This window comes from Arachis ipaensis, chromosome B10 (genome assembly GCF_059453495.1).
Source record: "Arachis ipaensis isolate K30076 ecotype BB chromosome B10, ASM5945349v1, whole genome shotgun sequence".
Classification (NCBI taxonomy): Eukaryota; Viridiplantae; Streptophyta; class Magnoliopsida; order Fabales; family Fabaceae; genus Arachis; species Arachis ipaensis.
In genome coordinates, this window is record NC_142435.1 from 250,100 (window position 1) to 274,322 (window position 24,223).

General features: G+C 34.6%; 4 protein-coding genes across 7 annotated transcripts; 2 read left to right on the top strand and 2 right to left on the bottom strand.

The window, feature by feature from the left end:
• Nucleotides 1–4,627: 4,627 nt before the first annotated feature.
• NPG1 (tetratricopeptide repeat (TPR)-containing protein) lies at nucleotides 4,628–8,780 on the top strand. The gene is made up of 6 exons (XM_016326498.3): nucleotides 4,628–4,903; nucleotides 5,335–5,497; nucleotides 6,039–6,279; nucleotides 6,369–7,579; nucleotides 7,781–7,925; nucleotides 8,114–8,780. Exons 2-6 carry the CDS (start codon nucleotides 5,345–5,347, stop codon nucleotides 8,431–8,433), a joined length of 2,070 nt encoding a protein of 689 aa, XP_016181984.1. The 5' UTR covers nucleotides 4,628–4,903; nucleotides 5,335–5,344; the 3' UTR covers nucleotides 8,434–8,780.
• Nucleotides 8,781–9,515: 735 nt separating this feature from the next.
• Nucleotides 9,516–11,916, bottom strand: LOC107623748 (putative polyamine transporter At1g31830). 3 transcript variants are annotated; one of them, XM_088502495.1, is made up of 3 exons: nucleotides 11,647–11,916; nucleotides 11,449–11,526; nucleotides 9,516–11,288 (listed from the first exon to the last, which is right to left on the bottom strand). In XM_088502495.1, exons 2-3 carry the CDS (start codon nucleotides 11,476–11,478, stop codon nucleotides 9,825–9,827), a joined length of 1,494 nt encoding a protein of 497 aa, XP_088358621.1. In that variant the 5' UTR covers nucleotides 11,479–11,526; nucleotides 11,647–11,916; the 3' UTR covers nucleotides 9,516–9,824. The 3 variants fall into 3 exon arrangements, with proteins under 3 accessions (XP_088358621.1, XP_016181594.1, XP_088358625.1); XM_016326108.3 differs by lacking the exon at nucleotides 11,449–11,526 and having other exon boundaries at nucleotides 11,647–11,913; XM_088502499.1 differs by lacking the exon at nucleotides 11,647–11,916 and having other exon boundaries at nucleotides 11,386–11,526.
• A 697-nt stretch (nucleotides 11,917–12,613) lies between these two features.
• On the bottom strand, nucleotides 12,614–13,120 carry LOC107619859 (RING-H2 finger protein ATL52-like). Its single transcript, XM_016322098.2, has one exon. The coding sequence runs from the start codon at nucleotides 13,118–13,120 to the stop codon at nucleotides 12,614–12,616; it is 507 nt and encodes a 168-aa protein (XP_016177584.2).
• Nucleotides 13,121–14,040: 920 nt separating this feature from the next.
• LOC107622405 (LRR receptor-like serine/threonine-protein kinase FEI 1) lies at nucleotides 14,041–22,746 on the top strand. Of its 2 annotated transcripts, none has more exons than XM_016324283.3 (14): nucleotides 14,041–14,434; nucleotides 15,691–15,924; nucleotides 16,152–16,287; nucleotides 17,064–17,135; nucleotides 17,243–17,314; nucleotides 17,447–17,518; nucleotides 17,778–17,849; nucleotides 17,953–18,024; nucleotides 19,141–19,220; nucleotides 19,562–19,723; nucleotides 19,823–20,155; nucleotides 20,917–21,162; nucleotides 21,651–21,784; nucleotides 22,066–22,746. In XM_016324283.3, exons 2-14 carry the CDS (start codon nucleotides 15,828–15,830, stop codon nucleotides 22,282–22,284), a joined length of 1,767 nt encoding a protein of 588 aa, XP_016179769.1. In that variant the 5' UTR covers nucleotides 14,041–14,434; nucleotides 15,691–15,827; the 3' UTR covers nucleotides 22,285–22,746. The 2 variants fall into 2 exon arrangements, with proteins under 2 accessions (XP_016179769.1, XP_020968729.1); XM_021113070.2 differs by having other exon boundaries at nucleotides 14,172–14,434; nucleotides 16,157–16,287.
• The last annotated feature ends 1,477 nt before the right edge of the window (nucleotides 22,747–24,223 follow it).

Here is a 24,223-nt window from a genome sequence, read left to right on the forward strand (position 1 = left end):
TCTCACAACGAAAATGAAGCACTTATATTGATATGCATAAAAGGTAAAAATTCAGATGAAGTTGACGTAAAGTTAATATTTAGGAGTCGTTAGACGAAGATTTAGTCAAATCATTTAACGACTCTTAGGTATCAACTTCACGTGAAATCGACTGCACCTGAATTTTCACCAGCATAAAAACATTGCGGAAAAGCTAATATGAATAACAATAATGAGAAGTAAGAGAGAAGAAAAGTGTGTATATTGCCATTGGCATTATAACAACTAATCGGGGAATTGGGTATTGTAACTTTTTAATTAAGTGAAAGTTGAATAAGCATTATAATGTATGTTTGTACTTTGTATATAGGCGTTAGCGTTAATAATTTAAGCAGTTAGAGAAAGAAATGAGGTCCACATGTAATGTACTATGTTCATTGAATAATGAGGCGGTGGGTGGCACGCACGTCAAGACTAAAGAGTGAGTAATGACAAGTCAGAAGAGCTGATACTGCATCAAAGTCTCACACGCTTATTAATTATGATCCTCTCTTTTTATTTTTTTGTTTTTTAGATTTATTGTCATTTTTTAATTTCAAAAGTTCTTCATTTATATTTAGATAAAAATATTTTTATCTATTTCTTTCTCTAAACCGAATTTGTTATAACGTATGCATAAATATAATTATTGATTCAGCCAAAAAATTATTTCTGATATGTCATCATTGTTAGAGCTGTCATGAGCAGCTCCATCGATTTGTTTGTCAATAGTTAATACTGTCAGTTCTCTTTTTTGGGGGCTTTTCGGGTGGAAGTTTTCGTTTTTGGGTCTGTCTGTCAAATCTAGCTCCTCTTTTGAACGACTGTCAAATTGAATTTGTCTAAAGGCCCAAAGAGAATTCATACACAAATAAAAAAAAACCATGAATCTACACACACAAAAAATATGAATTAACAAATTTTAATTGATTGAGTGGTTAGCTTCACTCGTTCGCTTAGGCTTTGTTTGGATGTAAAAAAAAAAAATGAAAGGAAAGAAAATAAGAGGAAAGAAAATGAGAAGAAAGAAAATAGAAGGAAAAATAGAGTGATTTGTATGGTGTTTGGATGAAGAGAAAATAAATGGAAAGAAAATTTTCTTTTGTTTGAATGGAAAGAAAAGTGAAAAGAAAGAAAATCATAATAGTATAAAATTACATTAATACCCTTATCTATATTATATATAAGTTATAATTTATTAATAATAAAGGATAAATATGTAATTTTATTTATGTTTGTAACATTTCTCATCATTTTCATCTCATCCTCGAGATGAAAATATTTTAGTGGGTCCCACATAAATTTTTTTCTTTCCACTCTATTTTTTCTTCTCATCCAAACAACAAAAAACCTACTTTTCCATCAATTTTCTCTCCTTTCATTTTCTTTCCCTCCAAATTCTCTTGATCCAAACAATGTGTTAAAGTATCAAACTTTTAAATAGAATTTAGGTCTATGACTAATTTGCGATATACCCTTAAATAAAACTTATTTTGATTTGAACATTGGTTTATTCCTTACAAGCTATTATTTTTTTTTTATATTTATGATATTATATGTTGAGTTGCATGCATTTGGCTTTAGCTTCATCGTATCAATTATCAAATTGTGTTTAATTAGTAATATGGCAGTTACAAATATAAGTTATAATTCGGTCTCATACGTTATAGCTCGGCTTAACGAGCTATAACTCGGCAAGGTGATACCCACAATCCTAACGTCCGACCAAACGGTACAATAATCGGATACGTTACCAATCATCTCCAAACCAAACTAAATGCTCGGACCGTAATTGACGAAAATCTCACCATACAAAAAGCAATGTAAAGTATCTTCTTCTTTCACAATTAGAACATAACACTGACTTAAGCATTGGAGTGCCTTTGCAGGTACATTCTTCTTCTTTTCATTGCTCACACCTCATATCCTGTAAAAAAAAAGCTCGGATTAGCAGGACCAACAATTCAACATCAAAGACGACAGCTCGACAATCGATCGTCACGAGAGCCGACTTGTTTCCGAACACACAGGCAAGAACAATTAGTATGATATATTGTATTTTTATACGAATCATCAATCATATATCTGTTAGTGTTGCAAGTGTGAGGAGTGTTGAAGTTAATTCCATATCAAAGAAAGGAAGAAAGAGTGAGGAGTTTATAAGATGAGAGACACATTAACTTAACACGTTAAGGTTTTGAGTTGGATGTGATGTCTTCTCATTTTATATTTTCTCGCTTAATTTCTTCCCGAAATCTCTCCAGTGGTCGAGAACTCCCCTCAGTTCGCCGAACAATATCATGGTCTTAATTAAACGCAATAATTACTACAAAAATAATCTCTTAGATTCCACTATTTTTTTATTTGTTTGTCTATGTCTTCTTCTACAACCTGTTACCGTTTAATTAGGTACTAATTATAGTGTGTTAGTATATGTAGTATTTATCTTTATCTAGAACTTTATTCGTACTAAATTTAATTTAAAGTATTACTATTAAAAAACTTATGCATCATAAATAAATAAAGCAAATTAAATAGCAATATTGACTTGTATTAATGATTAATTGATTAAAAATGACAATAAAAAATATTTTCAAATCTCAGCCCTTGGCATGTCAAAGGCGGCAAATCTCAAATCTCATATATTTGAATATCAAACAATAAAACATTGAATAAATATTTAGGGTGATTATTATAGTGTATATATTACCATCATAAAAGCAAAAAGCTTATGTTGAATAATTATCCTCTATTTCACAAGTTCTGTAAATAAATTAACGTCCTGTGATTAAAACGAATACTAGAAATGATTGCCATGCTTCTAGAATTTTGAAGGATATGTGTCTAAAAGAATCGGATAAGAACAAATTGTTTTATAAAAAGATTAATTTTTATTTTCGCCTTTTAAATGGATTTTATTCTATATATACATGCAAGTTCCTTGTGATTTGTAAAGATTAATCAATGTATGAATATTAATTTTTTTTCTATAAGTTGATTTATTAAAACACAATACGTTTACACCATGACGACTAATTAAGTATATTTTGGCCATTCATTCAGCAAATCGAAGAGGCATTATCAGTCCAGCTTCTTTTGCAACATTCTACGGGTGGGTTTACATTGTTTTAGTAGAAAGTGTCTCTACATTTTAAAAAAATAAAATAATATGATTAAATAAATTTTGGTAATAAGTATTTTTAGAACATTTATTCAGACTATAAAAAGGGAATAATTATGAAACAAAGTAATTTATATTCATTCAAAATTTAGAATTATATCTTTCCTATAAAATTGTTTTATTTTTGAATTTTTAATAAGTTTTTAAAGACATTTGCTAACAAAATTCATAATTTTATTTGATAAATTAAAAAATTGTGTGCTTATACTTTCAATACTTTTTAAAATTAACTTATATTTTTAAAATTAAAAAATTTAAGATCGAATTATATATTAACAAATATGTAAATAATAAAATTGTTCTTTAATATAATCAACTTAAATTTTAAAAATAAATTTTTCTTAGTAAAAATAATCATCCTAAAAATAATCATCCGTTTATCTAATGAATTGAACATCTAACATATTTTAATTATATATAACTAAACTCAATCCAGTCAAAACAATAATCTGCATAAAAATTAAAATAACAATACCTACTAAAATTACCATCATAAATTGATCATTCAAATAGAAGAAGAAAGAGATGAATAAATAGAAGAAGCAACTATGATCATCCAACAATTTAATTTTTATTAAAAAAAAATGTATAATTTGCCACGTAAATCTTATGATTTGATGTAACCATAAAATAGAAAAAAAAAAAAAAAAAAGAGTTTGAACAGATGAGGAGAAGACGATGACAGTAAATGTGAAGGGGCTGTCCAATGATCCGCCTTCAACGGCTGACGAAGGAGGTAGTAGTCAGGCAAATGCGCACACCGTGCAGGGTACTGCGTGGAGACAGGCCGACGAAGGCGGTTGAGTGCTGCAGTTCTGATCGGCGTTGATGAAAGCTTCAGGTCATGCAGCGCCGTGGCGGTGGATGTTGAGCAACAACCATGCACCGGGTTGGTGATGAGGGAGGATGAGAGAGAATAGAGAAAGAGAGAGAGAGTGAGAGAGAGCGGTTGGAGGTGTTGGTAACTATTTAGAATTCTTATTTGTTTTGGATTTAAAATTGAAAATAATTTTATAATTAATTAATTTAATTATCATTTAATATTAGAACAACTAGGGAACCAAAAGCATATCAGCCAAAAACCAGCCAAAATGTGTTTGGGCTTCATGAAAAATCGGGTTTTGGTTTGTGCTCCGTGATCCTAGGAGCAGTTTTCAAACATATTATTCAAAAAGTGATTCTAATTAAACGGTTTTGTTTACTTTTTGGCTGATCACCTTTTGGTTTCATATACTTTTCCTTTAAAAAATATTTTCATTATACACATTATACACTAATTACATTGGCTCCTTATACTTTCTCATCCTATTATTATAATTTATAGTCATTAAAATTTTTGAAAAAATAGTAACTTTTTGTGTTGACCCGACCAACTCATCACCCTTCCCATTTTCCTTTTTAACTTGTTGTCACTCATTATTATTTATTAGTACTTCGGTATGGTACTTTGGTTTGTTTTTCTTCCGTTTTTTTTTTTTTTTTTTTGGTAATTTTATTACTTTTATTTTCGTTCTCTCTCACAACAAAAGACAAAACAAAACTAAGGCAGCTCCTCTTCCCTTGGAACACATTTTTGATCAAATCTCAACAAAACAACAAACAACAAAGTCCAATTCCGAAGGAACCCAAGATCGCGTTTCAGAAAACATTGTAGCATTTTTTCCTCAACTTTCTTCCTAACCTGCATTGGTTTGTTCTTTTTCGGTGAGTTCTACTACGGTCGTTTTTTCTTTCTCCACCATTTTCTTGCATTTCCCACATTCCTCTCTAGATCTGTATTTTTTTCCCAATTCATTTTGACTCACAAGTTTGATTCCTCATAGCCTAAAGTTTCATTCTTTTAGCATTTTCTTAATCGAACCTAATCACACCAAGAAACGATCCAGCCTCGAATGGCATTGTTTTCGATCCGTTCCGAAGCAATGTCGTGGGAAACGGTGTCGTTTCAGACAGGGTTCTTCCCTGATTTCGTTATATTTCTTCTGAAACCTTTTCTTTTTTTTTTTTTTAAAATATATTTGGAAGTTTGATGTGTGATGTGAGGAATGAATGGGTTGAAGCTGAACGGGGTTTAGGGAACAAATAAAAGAGACTTATTATGAGGAAACGGTGAATGAATGTGTGTGTGTGTGCAGGAAATGATTGATGGAGTCTGGTGAGAGTGGGGGTTCGTCGGTTCGAGAGGTGCGTGCAAATGGAAACAGCATTAAAACATCAGAAGTTGAGGCTAAGCTTGATGAAGGGAATATTCAAGAAGCAGAATCAGCATTGCGAGAAGGCTTGTCTCTCAATTTTGAGGTCAAATTTTGTTTTCTAATTCTATGCTTTATGGTAGTTATTTGGCAAGACCTGGATTTTGTTGCTTTACGATTTTGTATTGTAAAGTAGTAATTTCAGAGAACCATGGAGAAAGCTGATATTTGATGTCATGCCTTTTTTGTTGCCTAATGATTGCAGCAATCATTTCATTACTTTTTCAAAGAACACTTGTTTTATTTTTAACCATCTTGTGTCACATCCGCAAGTGTATTGTGTAAATGAGATGTTACTCATTAGCCTAACTAATTGTCTAAACAAGAATTCTGCACTTTGTCCCCCTGCTATCCCCATTCTGGAGCTAGCTATCGAGACAAGTGATTTGTCTTGGGGTACAAGACTCTGATGCCAGGTCCCATTCTTACATTGCATATGGCAATACTTGTCAATTACCATTATCTTTAGTAATTTAATAAATATGAAGATCTTACATGCCCTGTTTGTTCTTGTATTCATTTATTTTTCCTTCAATAATTCAATCACATGCTTGGGCTACACTATATGATCTGTTAAATTTTAACAGGAAGCAAGAGCTCTTCTTGGAAAGCTAGAGTATCAACGAGGTAATGTCGAAGGGGCTCTTCGTGTGTTTGATGGGATAGATCTTCAAGCAGCCATACAGCGATTGCAATCTTCCCTTTCTGATAAACCAGCCAAGAAAGGAGGTGGCTCAACTTCCACGAGCTCTCAGCATGCTGCTAGTTTGGTGCTCGAAGCCATCTTCTTAAAATCCAAGTCTCTACAAAAGCTGGGAAAGTTCACTGGTAATTTTTTTCTGAACAGGAATAATTGCTCCAATCCTTCTCTATTTTTTTTATTTATTTTTGAAATTTGAGTCACATTGATAATGTAGATGCTGCTAGTGAGTGCAAGCGTGTACTTGATGCTGTTGAAAAGATATTTTCTCAAGGTATACCTGATGCTCAAGTGGACAATAAATTGCAAGAGATAGTTAGCCATGCCGTAGAGCTCCTTCCAGAGCTTTGGAAAGAGGCCGGTTGCTATCCCGAGGCAATATCTGCATATAGGAATTCCCTTCTTAGTCAATGGAACCTTGATAATGATTGCTGTGCAAGAATTCAGAAAGCATTTGCTATGTTTTTGCTGTACAGCGGGGTGGAGGCAAATCCACCCAGTTTGGCAGTTCAGACTGAAGGGTCATATGTACCTAAAAATAATCTGGAAGAGGCGATTCTGCTTCTAATGATTCTTGTGAGAAAGTTTTGTCTTGGAAAGACAAAATGGGACCCCTCGGTAATGGAACACCTGACATTTGCACTTTCAGCATGTGGCCAAACCTCTGTTTTAGCAAAACAACTTGAAGAGTTGATTCCTGGTGTATATCATCGTATTGACCGTTGGAATTCATTAGCACTGTCTCTCAGTGCAGCTGGACAAAGCAAAACTGCATTGGATCTGCTAAGAAAGTCTCTGCACCGACATGAACGACCGAATGACATGATAGCATTATTATTGGCTGCTAGAATTTGCAGTGAGGATCCTCATCTTGCTGCAGAGGGTGCAGGCTATGCCCAGAGGGCAGTCAATAATGCTCGGGGTCTAGACGAGCATTTAAGAGGTGTAAGCCTTCGGATGTTGGGACTTTGCCTGGGAAAGCAAGCTAAGGCTGCTTCCTCTGACTACGAGAGGTCTCATCTTCAGGCCAAAGCTCTCCAATCATTGGACGAGGCAGCTAGATTGGAGCAAAAGAATTCTGATCTAATTTTTGAGTTAGCTGTTCTATATGCAGAGCACCGAAATCTGCCTGCAGCTTTACGCTATGCGAAGCAGTTCTTTGATGAAACTGGTGGATCTGTATTGAAAGGATGGAGATTGCTGGCTCTAGTTTTGTCTGCACAGAAAAGATTTTCAGAGGCTGAAGTGGTGACAGATGCTGCTTTAGATGAGACTGCAAAATGGGAGCAAGGTCCACTTCTCAGGTTGAAAGCGAAGCTGAAGATTTCCCAATCACGACCCATGGATGCTATTGAAACTTACCGATACCTTCTTGCATTGGTTCAAGCCCAGAGGAAATCCTTTGGACCTCTCAGAATTAGTTCACAGGTAATATTCTGTGTGCCAACTTTTTGTCTCTTCCAGCCCTTAGTTTATTTAAATTTGATAATAGCTAGTCACATTATATCAAATTGTTGTTTAAAATGATTGAATGAAAAATTGAATCGGTTTTCCCCAACAGATATGTGTGAAGCTTTGTATGACTAATCATTGAAATGATTTTTCACCTTTATTATTAACTCTTCGCAGGTGGATGACAAGGTAGACGAATATGATGTCTGGCATGGCCTCGCAAATTTATATGCAAGCCTTTCTCACTGGAAGGATGCTGAAATATGTTTGCAAAAGGCCAGAGAATTAAAGGAGCACTCAGCAGCTACAGCTCACACTGAAGGCAAGAACAGAACCTTTTTGCTGTTAGATTTTCTATTTTGGCATGTTGAACATACTTTGTGAGGCAAGAACAGATCCTTTATCTGTTGGTAGAGCATAATCCCATCAGAAGCTGGAATCAGTCAGAAGGCTATAGAATAATATTTTTTTTTTTATCTTGTGATGGTTTCTATTTTGTGATTTCACCAGGTGTTATGTTAGACGGCCGCGGACAAGATCAAGAAGCTCTGGCCACTGCAACAAATGCTACAGTACTTGAATCAAGCCATGTTCCAAGCAAGATATTGATGGGTGCTTTGATGATGAAAATGGGTCCGAAAGCTTTGCCTGCTGCTAGAAGCCTGCTTACCGATGCACTCAGAGTCGAACCAACAAATCGTATGGCTTGGTATCACTTGGGACTGACACACAAGTCTGATGGCCGAATGGCCGATGCTGCTGATTGCTTCCAGGCAGCATTCATGCTTGAAGAAACAGATCCCATTGAAAGTTTCAGCACTCTGCTGTGATTGCATTCCGTCACTAAATGCTATGCTATGCTTTCATATATTCTCACCCTTTCATTATCAGTTTTGAAACTGTATCCTATTTCTTTTAACTCCTTTTTGTTATGGATTATTCTCATCACAAACTAGGTTCAAAGGAGGGAGAAAAAAAAAAAAAGAGAAAAAGAGGATTGAATTTAAACATTACTTAGGCGAAAATAAGTTGAGGGATATTTGATTAATCCGGTGGTAGGATGGATGAATTGTAAAGTACTTAGGGGAGATTTTAAAGTTGTTCACTTTGTGCAGTCTTGTAAATGTATGATGCTTAACCAAGATTTATCATATATATAATTTTTTTTTCACGGTCATGACCATATTTTGTTTCAGTTGAAGAGAGTTTTCATTTAGTAAGAATTTAAATCAATGCTAACCAAATTGCATAAATAAAGAAGGAAAGGGAGAGAGAGAAAGAGAGGGGGGGGGGGGGTTTAAAGTTCAAGTATTTTAACAAGTAGTTGTTATTGTTATTATTATTATTGTGTTGTTCTTGGATATTAAATCCATTTTATTTTTTAGAATATGAGATTGAGTAGAACAGAGAATAATGTTGATGTGTATTTACATGTGTGTATACAACAAGAACAACGAAGCTACTTTTAGATTACAGTGAGCAACAAAGTCAAGGAAAGTAAGTATAAATGGTAGTTGGAGGTTAATTGTTGAACTGGAAGCTGGTGTTATTGTTGAACTTCATTTATACAGGCTTGACTCTGACATCCTCAAACTCAAGTGGTAGGGTATTGAAAGCAACTTGAGTTTGGAAACTGAAGTGTGAAACTGTCAAGGATTACAAGCTTTGGTTGGTCCAGGGTATTCATGAGAAACATCATTAAGGGCAATTTTTTGCGAGCATTCACTTAAAACCTATGGATACAAGTTCTTTGGTTAATAAACCTTCCGTTAATGCACAAGTTAAGTCCTCAATAACGGTTGATTATTTCCCCGTTCAATAAACTGATTTGCTAGAACAGGTAAGAAACATTCTTATATATTTGGTGGAACCAAGAGATATTAACTACTGAGTTCGAGTGTCTGGGCAAATATTAGCTTAATCCCGAAATCTGATCAGGGAAACCAAATAAAATTAATCTTATGAAACAATCTTAAAACTCATATTCAGGTTTCTAACTGCTAATATAAACATAGATAAACAACTTAGTGGAGACAACATATTGTAGAAGATGAAAATGCCAACGGCAGAAAGAATGCAAAGTTGCTCTCTCTATGACTATGATCATTGAGCTTAGAAAATGCATGTATTATCGTCTCCTACTTTGGTTTGGACAGCACGTAACACATGGTGGTGGAATACTGGAGTCTGGAATCTTCTCAGCTCATCTCTTTGCATAAACTCAATGAACCAAAGGCTGAATGTTGTCCTCGTTGTCAAGATCGGGAAGCTCAGAACTCACTGAGAATTTCATCCATCTCTTTTTCTCCAGAAATTTGAGGCAGGGCTGCAACACAAGGCCAATTGCCGTGGCAACGAGGCTTATAACCATTACTTTGAAGGAGGAGAATGCCAGCACCACACAGATCAATATTGTGGGAGGAATGCACATGATAATCATTCCAGCTGTTCCCCCCGGAATCTTGTAAGGCCTAGGTGCATTTGGCTGCTTGATCCTCAACACTACAAACGCAATAAACTCCAGGATCATTCCGAAGCAGTACAAGAAATTCTCGGCAGCCACAATCTCCTGAAAGCTCAACCATGACAGCAGGATTACTCCAGAGGCTGAAAAGAGGATTCCAATAAGAGGTGTTCCATAGCGTGATCTCTTGTTGAAGAACTCGGGCAACATTGCCCTCTCAGCCATCCCTAGAAGTTGGAAAGAGTCGCTGCTCATTTCGGCAACAAACATTCCCATATTTGACATGGCGGCAGCAGCCTGAAGCCACCATCTCAACCAAACTCCTCCAACAATCATCGCAATATCTGAGAAGTATCCATCTGTCCACAACTCCCGATTGAGGGGGACAGCACCAGTGCCGACTAGAAGAGGGAGAAAATACCCCAGAACCACCAAGATCAAAGCATAAAAGAGAGCCTTGGGAAGAGTTTTCTTTGGATTTTCCACTTCTCCGGCAAGAGTACTTATGGAGTCCCAATAATTAAGGTTCCAAAATAGAGTATTCAGATACAAATTCCAATCAATATCATCCACATTTGCCACATACCATCTCGAGGGTTTCAAGTCAGGAATGGCCAGTAATCCCATAAAAACGAATGGAAGGAGTGAGAAAATCCCCAAGAACACGGCAACCCAACCAACAATGGTTAAACCCCTATAGTTCAAGTAAGTGAGAACAAAAGTCAAACCCCATGTAGCAACAACCCTTGGAACTCCATTACCTAATGCAGGGATTCCTGATTTAAGATAATCAAGAAACAGCACTGGATACAAAGCATTATCAATCACACCACTAAGCCATTTCATCCAACCTTGCTGAAACCCCCAATAGTCCCCTAAAGCAGAAGAGACCCAAACCACATAGCCACTGTTCTCAGGGAACATGGTACCCATCTCAGCAGTGATGAGGGCCTCAGGAACACTCCATATGAGTGGGAAAACCAAGAATCCTACAAGGGACAAGAGAGGACCTGCTGCCTTCACAGTGTCCTCAACCCCAAAGGGTCCACCAGATACTTCATAAAATATGAGGAACACCAAAGGAAGAACTGAAACTTTCCTAGCATGGTTTCTTCTCTCTGGAGAGGGTGACTCACCAACTGCCACATATTCATCACCATTGGAGACCCCCATAATTGCTTCAGAACCTTGTTGCCTATTATCAACTGCAATTCTCAATTTCTGCACACACAACCCACACACAGTAGGGGGGAAAAAAGTGTTCTCAATCTCAGAAATTAAACAAAAACTAAAACATAATTCTAAAGGTACCAAATACCTTAAAGCCAGTCAAATACATGGCAGTTTAAGAAAAAGATCAGGCTTGGACAAATTTATTTACCATCAAAATTCGATCCATCGATTCATTCATTCATTCATGCAGAGGCTAAAAAGTTGAAGTAAAAAAGTTGAATTTTGGCTGTAGCAGAATCGCATGGATCAAAACCGCATGAAATATCAATTGAATTGGTGAAAGCATGAAAGAAAACGCGCAGAAAAGAGAGGGAAAGAAGAAAAGGAAATGGGAATAAGAACAAACCAGGGAAGATGAGGAAAGCGTTGGAGGGTGGAAAAGCTAAAGGAGAAGGGTTGTTCCATTGAAGAATCCAAGGGTTTAGGAGAAGATGCCAAGTTCAGCTGCACAGTCACCATTCCCAAGAACATACAAAACAAAAGCAAACTCAGAGCAAAGCAGAAAGCCTACGTTCATCGAATCGATAGTGAAAATTAAGCTCAACATTTTAATCTTATCCAAAATTAAATAAAATTGTCTGCTGTATATAACGAAAATTGAAAAGTAGTTTGTGGTATATTATTTGTTTGAATGATTTGAAAAAAAAAATGGTCGCTCTATCAATATGGATGTATTATATAAAGGGTTGAAACTCAGGTGCAGTTGATACTTGAGAGCTATTACATAATTTGACTGATTTGACTAAAGTTTTATCTAACGCCTCTCATATATCAACTTTACGTAAAGTCCACTTCACCTGAATTTTCATCTTATATAAAATATTTATTTAACCTCAATTTTGCCAAATTATTTTTTGGCCACGAATTTAGAGATACTATACTTCTCTGGAAAAAGTATTGATGAATTCAAGTTGTATAAATAAATAAACTAAAATTCATAACTCTTAAATAGAACTATTTTAGCCAACAAATGATAATTCAAATGGTATAGTTTAAGAACTATTTTAGCCAACAAATAATAATTCAAATGATATAGTTTTTTTCATATTTATCTAGAGATAACAAAAACCACCAAAAAGTATATATATTGAATTGTTACCGTAGGAAAGGAAAAGGTCAGTTTTTTATTTTTTTCTTTCTGAATAACCAGTTTCACAGTAAAAGAAAAAAACAATCTCAAATTAAAGATCCTATAGCTAAAAGACTTTGATAGTATATATGCATGGTTGTCTAAAACTTATTTATTACAATTTACAGAGTATGAAGAGTATATGCAATTGGATTAAACCAAAAATATTATAGATGACATTTGACTACATCATGAGCATGGGAGCATGGCCACCTTGGAGAAGAATACGTTGCATGAAATCCATATCAATGGTGGTGTGATTGAAGTGATGGTTAGAAGAGGGTGTGGCATGAGCACGGCAAATGGGACAAGTTGAATGAGAACGGAGCCACATATCAATGCATGGGACATGGAAAGAGTGCATGCACTCTGGCATCCTCCTCAACTCATCACCCTCCTCGAACTCTCCCAAGCACACTGCACATGTTGTGCAATCATCATCTTTCTTGTCGTACTTGTGGGATGGGATCATATGCGCCACCGAATTCATCAAAGTACTAGATTGGGTGCCGGCCGGCGGGGACCGAGCCTGCTCTTGTTCAGTTGTGAGAGGATGGCGGATGCACAAGAACATGGACATGCATCGGTATAGTAGCAGCACAATCAAAGCTGAACCCATGCCAGCTAGCACGGAACTAACATTGCTATTGAATAAAAAACCACCACCCCCACCATCATCACCATCCGCCATGTTTAATTCCCCCACTTTAATTTGCGGGGATATAGGCGAGGGTGATGATCTTGGAGTAATTGGATTAGATCAAGGAATACATAGCTGGCCGAGGAATGCGAATTATATAGTATATCATATAACGGTGAATGCGAGTGCTTTTTTTGTTGTTTTTCCATGTGTCTTCGGCATTTTGCTTATTTTATTGTCCTTTCCTTTTATTAATGTTTTCGAGTATATATGAAGTCTAGTTTATTAAACTTAATAAATTTTGGTATACCCTGATACAGTGATATCCATTTAGTGATTTATTTAGGCTCAGGTGCAGTGAAGTTGACGGCTAAGAGCAATAGCCATCAGTTATTAACTTCACGTGAAGTCTTGATGAATTTCTATCATATTACAATATTAGAATCATATTCAAAATTAAATGTAAATCTTATTAGGTATACAAATCTAAATTTTAATGAAAATAATTTGGTTTTTTTAGATAAGTTTGGATATTTTATTTATTTTTAATAAAAAATTTAATTATTAATTATTTTTGTCTAACAAAATTAATCTTTTATAAAGATAATTTTGGTTTTATTTTTTATGATCAATTTTGTCATCTTTTAAATTTTTTATAGTTAGAAATAATTATTTTCTGATGTTAGTATTTAATAAAGAAAATTGATGATAACAATTAAGATGTTTAAATTCTATGGATAACAAAAAAATTATAAAGACAAAAAAGGTCATATTTTATGCGATGAAAGACATACATAATATCATTTCTTATTTATTTAGGTTAACGGGATAAATTACACGGAGTCGACGATAGTAAGACACTAAGACTTAAATAAATGTAGAAATGTAGAAAAGGGTGAAGGGGGCGTCGGTGGCAACTGGCAAGTAAGGACACGTGCCAGTGGCACACAACCTTTGGGTTTTGCTTGCTACCATCTGAAATTGCTTAAGTATGCACGGCCACACATTCTCACTTAGTAAATAGTAACAGTACTTATGAGTGTTGGGCACCCACTCACACTCTCTTGCTTCTTCACTTGGGAGTTGGAAAGGGGAATCAAGCAAACCAAACAAAACAAAACAAAACAAGCTTCTACTTACTACTGCCTCATTACTTATTAGAGTAACAGAGCGAGCGAGTGAGTGAGTGTTGGTTTTGTTGTTATTCTCTCTTTACAGCTCAACCACAACCTCAACCTCCACCTCCATTCTCATCGCAGATCGAAATCCATTCTCTCCCCAAAACAAATATCATCGCCGATCCAAATATCTCTTCCGCCTCACCTCTATCCAACCATTGCGCATTCGCATTTCAACTTGTAACTGGTAATTCTCTCTCTCTCTCTCTCTCTCTCTCTCGTTTTGCTGAATTTGTATTTACAAGTAAGTAGGTAGGTCTTCGAATTTAGTTTCTGAGGTCTGTTTTACTCCGATTGTCTTCGATTGGGGATTTATGAAATGAGAAGCTTCAATAGTACATTTTAAGCTCAGGATGAAGAAGATATATTACTCCTTGTTATGATTTATCAAATTTCAATAATAACGTATAGTGAGAGGATAATGTTGATGCTTCTGGTGCTGCATCAATCAACTTTACCTTATAAATAGCTCTATCGGCGATTAACTGGCTCAGATATTGTTCACAGATTTCTACGGTGTATCTAGTTTAGTCACATTTTCTGCTTTACTTTTATGGTCGGAATAGTATGTTTGTTTGGTTGCAGTATTTTCTTATCATACAATAGATTCTGTGATGAAGCTTGATAAAAATCTCTTCTATCCTGCTCTACTCATCTGTTGTTTTTAGTTAAATTCACTGTTCGGCAAAACCTGTGGATTTTCCTTTTGTTTGTTTAGTTTTGTGTGTGTGATCTTCAGCTCTTTATTGGTTTTCTGTGTTTAACTATGTGTTTTCCTTTTCCAATAACATATTACGATGACTTGAAGTGGTCCCTTAATAATTAATTATTAACCAGTTTGCATTTTTGAAAAATGACTACTGCCTTGATGAATTCTGTGAATGTGATCATAATTTAATGATTTTCAATTCTTAAGGTAGGTTACCCGACCACAGATGTGGGAACGTGGTGTTTTATCCTGTTATCTTTTACCTTCCAGATTCTTTGGTGTTTTATCTCATTGAAGTTTGGATCTTTAAGTGGGGGTTTCGTTTATAAGTTTTGAGGAAACAGTATGCCTTATGGCCATTTTTTTGGTAGTATACTATTTTCCAAATAATTCAGTTTTCTGATAGAGCTGTACTGTTCAAAAGTGTGAATTGAAACTTTTGTAACGTACATCCAATCATTTGCTTATTTTTATTTTGTATTTGCTAAAAGAATCGAGGATGCTGACTTACAGTATTTTGCATGTCTTAGTTTGACACTTTATCATATGAAACTGACAGAACACTTGTCTCGTGTAAGATATGATTGTTGAGGTTTCATGTATAAGCAATTTAAACTGTTTCTTATTTTAAGTTACATAGAAACTGCTGATATGCTAGGCATAATAGCAAAAGTTGATTTTTCTTTCTCATCTTTCTTGCTTAATTTGTATCTAATAACATTTGTCTTTTCAAGTTTGCTGCATTCCATAGCAGGCAGTGTCTTCATTCTTCTCCAATTGCTGGTATCATAACTACCAAGATAACTACATGGTGGAATACTTCTCTCTCAGATGACTCTTGGTAGCTATATTATGCTTGGACAGTGTTGCTATGGGCATTTGTCTGATGAAACGGAAATGGCTATGGCTTCTTTATGGTCTGATGATAAATATTCTGATCAATGAAAATGGTGCACTCAGTCCTGATGGTATATAGTATACTTCTTTTTACCTCCCATTTGTGACTAAAAAGTCAGCTATTCCTTGTTAGGTTATAGCTTTTTACTTCCCCGATGTATATGGCTTTTTAATATGCTTACCTGAATTTCTTCTGGTGTGGGACTCGGTTGAAATTATCATTGCCTTAGTCTTTTATGGGAAACTTCCTGACTCCTGGGTTGTCTTATTGGTAGTACATTGTTTTTCATTGTTTTAGGTCAGGCACTTCTCAGCTTCAGGACATCAGTTGTTAGCTCAGATGGTGTGTTGTTACAGTGGAGGCCAGAGGATCCTGACCCATGTAAATGGAAAGGAGTGAGATGTGATCCAAAAACCAAGAGAGTAACCCATCTGTGAGTTCCTAAAATTATTCTAATCGTTATTGCTTGTTTTTCGTGTCATTATATTTTAAACTTTAAGATACATACTATCAGTGCTGAAGCCTAACAGTAAAAGAAGTATACCTATCTTGTTTCAATTGAATAATTATTGGTTATCTTATCACATCTTTCATTTAGAGCAATTTATTTATCCTATCAGATAGTTAGATTTAAGATACTAATACCCTGGTTCTTTTAAAAAAAAAATTATATATTATGTTGGTTTATCATTAAAGAAAACCAGATTACACTGGCAAGTAGAATGTTTATGACCACTCATCCACAACTTCTATGAAGCCCTCTATCAGAAGTCTTTTTGCCATTACCATGTGGGGAATTTATATTGTGATTTAGAATATTTTTCTAAAGAAACTTTTTATCCTTGAAGCTTTTACTACTTGTGAATCATTCATAAAATTTAGGCCTTGTCCAGATTCCTATTGTTTTAGTTTACAAATTTTATAGCAATGATAACTTGAATTTATGATGCATTCTAACCTATTGAGTCTACTAGTTTTATATAATTAATTAAATATCTATTTATTTTAAATTCTCTCTTTTGTCTCACGGGCCAGTTTCCAAGTTAAGAAAAGTTGCGCTATACTCATGTTATGGAACTTTTCTATGCTATATCATGTTATACAAGTTTTTTCTCCAGAAAACTGTACTTTCAAGGCATTACAGGAGGCAGTTTGAAAAACTTGTCTATGATTCTATATTTAACATAGTTTTGATTTGTGATATTCTAGGGCTTTATCTCACCATAAGTTAAGTGGGTCTTTGTCACCTGACCTTGGAAAGCTAGATCATTTGAGGGTTCTGTAAGTATTGTTTCCATTTTGATTGTATATCTATATTTTTAAATGTTGTTTTCAACGTTTTCTTGTTTGCTTTATTTGATGAACTAGTAACTTTTTTGGTATTGCAGTGCTCTTCACAACAACAACTTCTATGGGACCATTCCATCAGAACTGGGAAACTGCACTGAATTGCAGGGATTGTAAGTGTCACCTTTGAATCATATGCCAAGTTTTTGGCGCAGCATCCCCACTCCCTTCCCCTTCTCGTTAAGATTAAACTGAGTATCCTAATTGTTGATTGTTGGTAATAGCTGTTGATTTGAATTGTACAGATATCTACAGGATAATTACCTTAGTGGCATGATTCCAGGCGAAATAGGAAATCTTTCACAGCTTCAAAGTTTGTGAGTTTCTCTTTCTGGTTTATGCTCCCTGTTTTGCTTTGCATTAAAAATTGTTTGGGTCAGAAGGAAGCACTATGGTCATTGTAATTTTTATTCGTTGTTTTCATTTTTTGAAGAAAAAATTACCTAAGACCAAGCAGAACAACTATAAAAAAAATTAAAAGGGAATATACAAGTGTTGTCTAGTGCCCGAGTTGCATAGTCATAGATTAAGATGGTCCAGTGTGACAGATCAAACTCATGTTTTTCTATTCTGCAGGGATATATCAAGCAACTCCCTCAGTGGAAACATACCAGCATTGCTTGGAAAATTGTACAACATAAAAAATTTGTATGTAATCTTGTTTTCCTTATGTGGTTCTTGTTTCCTTATTCAAACCCTTTGTTGACGTGATGTTTAAAATTGAATTATGGTTATATTTGGTGCTCTGTAGCAATTTATCATCCAATTTTCTGTCCGGACCAATACCGTCTGATGGTGTGCTTGCCAACTTTACTGGAAGCTCGTAAGTGTATCTTTTCCTGTCTTCAGATCTATTTAAATTCTTTAAAATTGCAGCTTCTCTTAACTTATTTTGGCTGTCATTTTATCTTTTGTTATTAAGAACACATTGTCAAAGAATGAACTTACCTGGAAGCAGAAGTTGTATGGTGGAATCATTGGAATGGATTTATCAAATAATGCAAAATACATAGACCTATTTACCATTTGTTAAATTTGCACTTATTTATGAAGAAGGAGGGTTAAAAGGATTGAACATTTGACCACTTGGTCAAAGAGGATCTATTATCATCTCATTAGCATACTCTCTCAAAACCTTAAGTTCTTATGGAGATCTTGGAATGCTTTTATATATTTAAACTATGATTGCTGCATGAAATGTGTGGCTAATTATGCATGCAATATAGTAATTCGTGCGTAGGGTCTACTATAAAGTAAAATAAGAGATATATGTTTGCAGAAAGTCAGGCATTTATCAACACTTGGATCCACTATTCGAAAATAATGAACTGAGGCATTGATTGTGGAGAGTTATCATCCTAATTTCTGGTCAATTTTGGATTACATTAATTTTTGGCTTTTCCTTAAAACTTCATATATTTCTATTAATTGTTGGAATGTCATCTATTAAAATCAACCATATTTTTATCCAGAAAAAAAAAAGAAAAAGAAAATCATGTTCTTCTGATGACTTATGCATCACTAACTTTTCCCCTTATTTTGATTGTTGCTATAAAATTTCACTTTATTTTGTCCGGTCAAAATAAAGTGAAATTTTATAGCAACAATCAAAATGCAGTCAACCTGCAACTTACGTTTCAAAATTCAAAATTATGTTTCTGGTCTATTTATGTTTTTTTTTTAAAGCAATGTGACTACTGTATTGCCTTCTGGTACAAAAAGATGAACATAAAGTAGAAGTTTTTTGTTTGTTTCCTTCGTGAAACCATCCTATTTGATATTTGAAATTATATTGTTCTGGTGAAATATGTATATTGAATGATCTATCTCGGAGCTTTGTGTTTATATATACATAATCACTGATCAGCAGTTTAAACTATCCTAATGCAATAGTCTACCATCGATATTCCAATATTTTAATAAGTATGGCTTATTGCAGCTTCATTGGAAATCGTGGTCTGTGTGGGCTGCAAATTGATGTAACATGTCCTGGATCAAACCCTCAATCTCCAACCTCAGGTAACGAGGCATATTTATGCCGATTTTTACCTATATGTTTTTCCAATTTGATATTCAGTTTTCTGAACAACATGGCGTTATCTTTGCTTGAGTGAAAAATAGAAGGTTGAAAGAAATGTGGTTATAATACTATTTTCCATTTGTGTAACCAAGATACCTTTTCCATTTTCAACAGTATTATTTAAACAATGGGAGGCAAATCCAACTTATTTGTCTGCCTCTTGATATGTTGGCACTGTCCTGAGTGAACTAGATAATTTTGGCTTGTATGATTCATGTTGGATGATATTGCATGCTAAACTGGGTCACATTGTGGACTAACATCGTTTTACTGCTTGTAGATCAAAATGGAAAGAAGAAATATTCAGGTCGGCTACTTATCAGCGCATCAGCAACTGTGGGTGCTCTTCTTTCGGTGGCACTGATGTGTTTCTGGGGTTGTTTTCTTTACAAGAAGTTTGGTAAAAAGGACAGAATAAGTCTGGCAATGGATGTGGGTGAAGGTGTGTAGACCTTTGTGTTTCTTTTAGGCCTATTAATCTGACTTTATTATGCATTGATAAATCCTTGACACTTTTGACCCCTGAATTAATATCTTGTAGGTGCATCAATTGTGATGTTTCACGGAGATCTACCTTATTCTTCAAAAGATATCATTAAGAAACTAGAGACTTTGAACGAGGAACACATAATAGGGGTTGGAGGGTTTGGAACAGTCTACAAACTTGCAATGGATGATGGGAATGTGTTTGCTTTGAAAAGGATTGTGAAGTTAAATGAGGGTTTCGATCGGTTTTTTGAGAGAGAACTTGAAATTCTGGGAAGCATAAAACATCGCCATCTAGTGAACTTGCGGGGATATTGCAATTCACCTACATCAAAGTTGTTAATATATGATTACTTACCTGGTGGCAGTCTTGATGAAGCTCTTCACGGTAAGATCGTCATATTTGAAACACTTGTATATTTCTCTTCTTATTTAATCTTTTAAGGTGGAGATGTTATGATTAGAAATCAATGCTTATATATGTTTGTTTGTGTCATTTTATTTGTTTGTGTGATTTTGTGTGTGTGTTTTATTGTCTATCTCTGATGATAATCAGCTTAACCTTTAAATTAAGTAAACATAAAACTTTCCAGATAGGTCACACTGCAGAATCATCCATGTTATTTAAGCATATATATTATTGACATTTTTCTGTTTCCGGAGAGATTGAACATGTGAATCAGCAATGTCTTTTGTCATGAAACACCAACTCAAATGTGTCCTTTCTGAGGATTATTCTGATGCATTTGACACAAGTTATTATAAATTACAAATTTTCACAATCTTCCCTTGTTTACACTAAAACAAAGAGTGGTGCTTAAAAAAATAATGAGTTCTTGCTACCTCAAGATAGCCAGTTCTTTTCATGTTGCCCTTTATAGTATCATTTGCGGCTGATAAACCTGAAAACATTTGCCAACAGACAGGATGAACGTTGAAAACTTTATATAATTCCAAGATCTGAAAAAGTATATTGTACATTTTTTGGTATTCAAATCTTGCTGAAAAATAACCTTTTAAGGAAATACTTAAATGGTAAAAGCTCTTTTATGCAATTTGTTCCTGAACTTCATGTTGGAGCTTAAGATTGTCCTCTTCACTGTTAAGATTTATTGGGGTAAACGATATTTTTGTGCTGCCACTACACAGAAAAATCTGAGCAACTAGACTGGGATGCACGCTTGAATATAATCATTGGAGCTGCAAAAGGGCTTGCCTATTTACACCATGATTGCTCCCCTAGGATCATACACCGTGACATAAAATCAAGCAACATTTTGCTTGATGGAAACCTTGATGCTCGGGTGTCTGATTTTGGACTTGCAAAACTTCTAGAGGATGAAGAATCTCACATCACTACTATTGTTGCTGGAACGTTTGGTTATCTTGCACCAGGTAAGCAATGTAGGATGGATATGCTGTTTGCATGATCATGGTTGATAGTATTTATTGTAGTGTATGTATAAGATCTTCAAGATCTACAACTGCATGAATATTACTCTGCAGTCTTGGCTTGTCTTTTTTGTGTTCTAATGCTCATTATTATTATTATTATTATTATTATTATTATTATTATTATTATTATTTTAAATCAAGGTGGGTAATGGGCTCACACACCATAATAACATGGATTCTTTTCCTTTCATGATGTATTAAATTATGAATTGCACTTCTTTAAAAATCTATGCAATGATGTTAATCCTATGTTCTTCTGACCCTTATGTTATGAAGATTGAACTTATTGAAATGTATTCCAATCATGATCAATTGTAGATTATGACTGTAGATTTTACTTCTATTTAAGTTGGTAAAAAAGTCGCTGTACTTAATTTTATTCTATGGTTTTCTTAGTAGTCTGACCAAGCCTCTGTATTTCATGGCAGAGTATATGCAAAGTGGTAGAGCAACTGACAAGAGTGATGTTTATAGTTTTGGGGTCCTGACTCTTGAAGTTCTGAGTGGAAAGCGACCAACAGATGCATCATTTATAGAAAAGGGCCTCAATGTTGTTGGTTGGGTAAGGCATGCTCCGTACTAGAAATCTTCATCTGACAATATTCCCTGAAAATTGAGACTACATTGCCCTATGTTGTGAAACAAGCTTGTCCCAAATGTAACTAGCAGAGTTGGTTTAAAAGAAGAGTGGGTGGGGGGGGGTATTCGGTCAACTCCTATGAGTTAATTATGCATGTTTATCATCTGATATAGTACACAAGTCATGTAGTTGATTTGTAATAATAAGGCAAGCTAGTAACTTTTATTTGGCTTTTTAATGCAATTTATTTTCCATTGCTGCAGTTGAATTTTCTAATTTCGGAAAATAGGCGACGGGAAATTGTGGATCCACTATGCGAGGGGGTGCAAATGGAGACCCTTGATGCCTTGCTTTCTGTGGCTATTCAATGTGTTTCATCAAATCCAGAGGACCGACCGAATATGCACCGAGTGGTCCAGTTCTTTGAGTCAGAGATCATGACCCCATGCCCAAGTGACTTCTATGACTCAAGCTCTGACTAGGTGCTTGCAAAAACAATAAGATAAACAAAATCGAAGTGATGTATTGAGTATGCACCCGTCTCACAATGACTAGCCTGCAGTGAAACCCTGAAAGAGGTTCAGAATCAGCAGTGTTAGTTTCTCATCTTAGGTGCGTTTATCAAAGCAGATTTGTGACGAATGATGGATGTTTCATTACTCGACTTTCTGACAGAAGTTAAGAAACAAACCTTTTTTCAGAGAGAACGGATTGATGCATTTTTTTAGATCCAAGTTCCACCATTCCTTGTGAGCGGATTTCTGCTAGGGTTTGTAATTGTCATCGCATTTATTTACCTGAATTAAAGTGTATATGAAATATGTTTAAATTGATTGATAACTCCCAGCTTTGGAAGTATTCATATTTTTGTAACATATGTTCTTGTAGAAGAATTTATTTATTGAGAGCTGAGACGTGCAGTGATTTGTACGTGCCTTATTGTACATTGTTTGTTGTATGTCTCCTTTGGGATTGTTATTACTACTATTCTGGGGTTACACTGCACTGATATTAACAGCTGGAGCATAGTTTCTACTTTCTAGCCTCAGTACCTGCAGGAAATTTAAAAGGTTGTCTATGCAAAAGTCTTAATGTCGAATTGGAAATGCTTTCCTACGCCAGTACGCCATGTGATCAATTTCTTAATAGGCTTATGATTGTATTAATTCTCTTCTAAATTAGGGGTTGAATCTGTTTCTCGGCGTTAAGAAGTTAGACCTGCAACTTTTCGCTTTTTGTTGTTCCTCCCAAACTTTCGATGGCAAAACTCAAAAGAATCATGATCTGACCGAACGCCCGCTTCAATTTTTTCATTATAATGTTCCCGTTTTTTGTTGGTTTGCCAAGCCAAGTTTAATTATAGAATGGCTCTTAGTTCTTGACTTTGGTTAGTGTCACAACCCAAAATAAGTTGGCGCTTAGGGAAATAATTCCCTAGCAAGCCTAACAGATACGAATATAAAATAAATAAGATTACAAATATTTATGATAAATTTACCGTTTTTAAAATGAATAATTACATATTTCTAACAAACAAAAATAAAATAAATATGGATGGATCCTGCTTGTGACATGGAACAGATGACGTTTAAGAACTCAACAACGAATAGATACTCATTGCATATCATTATTTTTGAATAGAAAGGCTTACATAATCAAATATTTTTTAAAAAACAGAGTGAGTTTTGCAACCCAGTGACTAAACAGTACATTTATAATTCACATGAGATCATATAAACATTATTATAAAATAATTTTAGTTAGAAGATAATAATTTATATGAATAAGTGAATTAATAAGGAAGTTCTCATACAGAAATTAAATCAAAAGTTCACACTTGGGCGGCTCCACCTCTATGGGTAGCTTTTTCCTCCTGTATGTCCTAACAGAATAACGTGTGACCTACACGTTAGGCTAGCAACACCCCTGCTAGCTGGAGTCTGAGTCAGATGCATCTCATAACCGCCGTTAACTACGATTTTCTAATACGAGCCTCCCAAACTAATTCAAAACATATAGTTTCAAGTATAATAAATATTTAATCTTTCATATATATAAAGTATCAAATCAAACCAAATCAGATAATATTTTCTCGTCAGAAATCTTTTCCAATCATACTTTTTCAATCATAAAAACAAATTTTACAATTTTAAAGTGAGTGTCAACAAATACTTTAATACTTCAAAAGTATATATTCGAATAAAATCAAATATTCTAAAATAATATAAAACTTTATCAAATATATATATATATATATATATATAGTCTCATGTAGAATTTCTAAGATATGAACATCATAAAAATAATTATCTAACTATAATAAATCAATTATTTTAATCAAATCAAAGTTCTTCGGCAATAGTTTTATAAATATAATTAAAAACTCAATAGCATAAACTACAAAGTTAACGATTATAAATT

Excerpts from the sequence above, each read along its gene's own strand:
- LOC107619859 (XM_016322098.2), bottom strand. The coding sequence starts at position 13,120 with ATGGCGGATGGTGATGATGGTGGGGGTGGTGGTTTTTTATTCAATAGC.
- LOC107622405 (XM_016324283.3), top strand. The coding sequence starts at position 15,828 with ATGGGCATTTGTCTGATGAAACGGAAATGGCTATGGCTTCTTTATGGT. Across the intron at positions 16,288-17,063 it reads ACCAAGAGAGTAACCCATCT|GGCTTTATCTCACCATAAGT; the intron begins GTGAGTTCCTAA and ends GTGATATTCTAG. Across the intron at positions 21,785-22,065 it reads GCCTCAATGTTGTTGGTTGG|TTGAATTTTCTAATTTCGGA; the intron begins GTAAGGCATGCT and ends CCATTGCTGCAG.
- NPG1 (XM_016326498.3), top strand. The coding sequence starts at position 5,345 with ATGGAGTCTGGTGAGAGTGGGGGTTCGTCGGTTCGAGAGGTGCGTGCA. Across the intron at positions 7,580-7,780 it reads CTCTCAGAATTAGTTCACAG|GTGGATGACAAGGTAGACGA; the intron begins GTAATATTCTGT and ends AACTCTTCGCAG. Across the intron at positions 7,926-8,113 it reads AGCTACAGCTCACACTGAAG|GTGTTATGTTAGACGGCCGC; the intron begins GCAAGAACAGAA and ends TGATTTCACCAG.
- LOC107623748 (XM_088502495.1), bottom strand. The coding sequence starts at position 11,478 with ATGAATGAATCGATGGATCGAATTTTGATG. Across the intron at positions 11,289-11,448 it reads CGATGGATCGAATTTTGATG|AAATTGAGAATTGCAGTTGA; the intron begins GTAAATAAATTT and ends TTGTGTGTGCAG.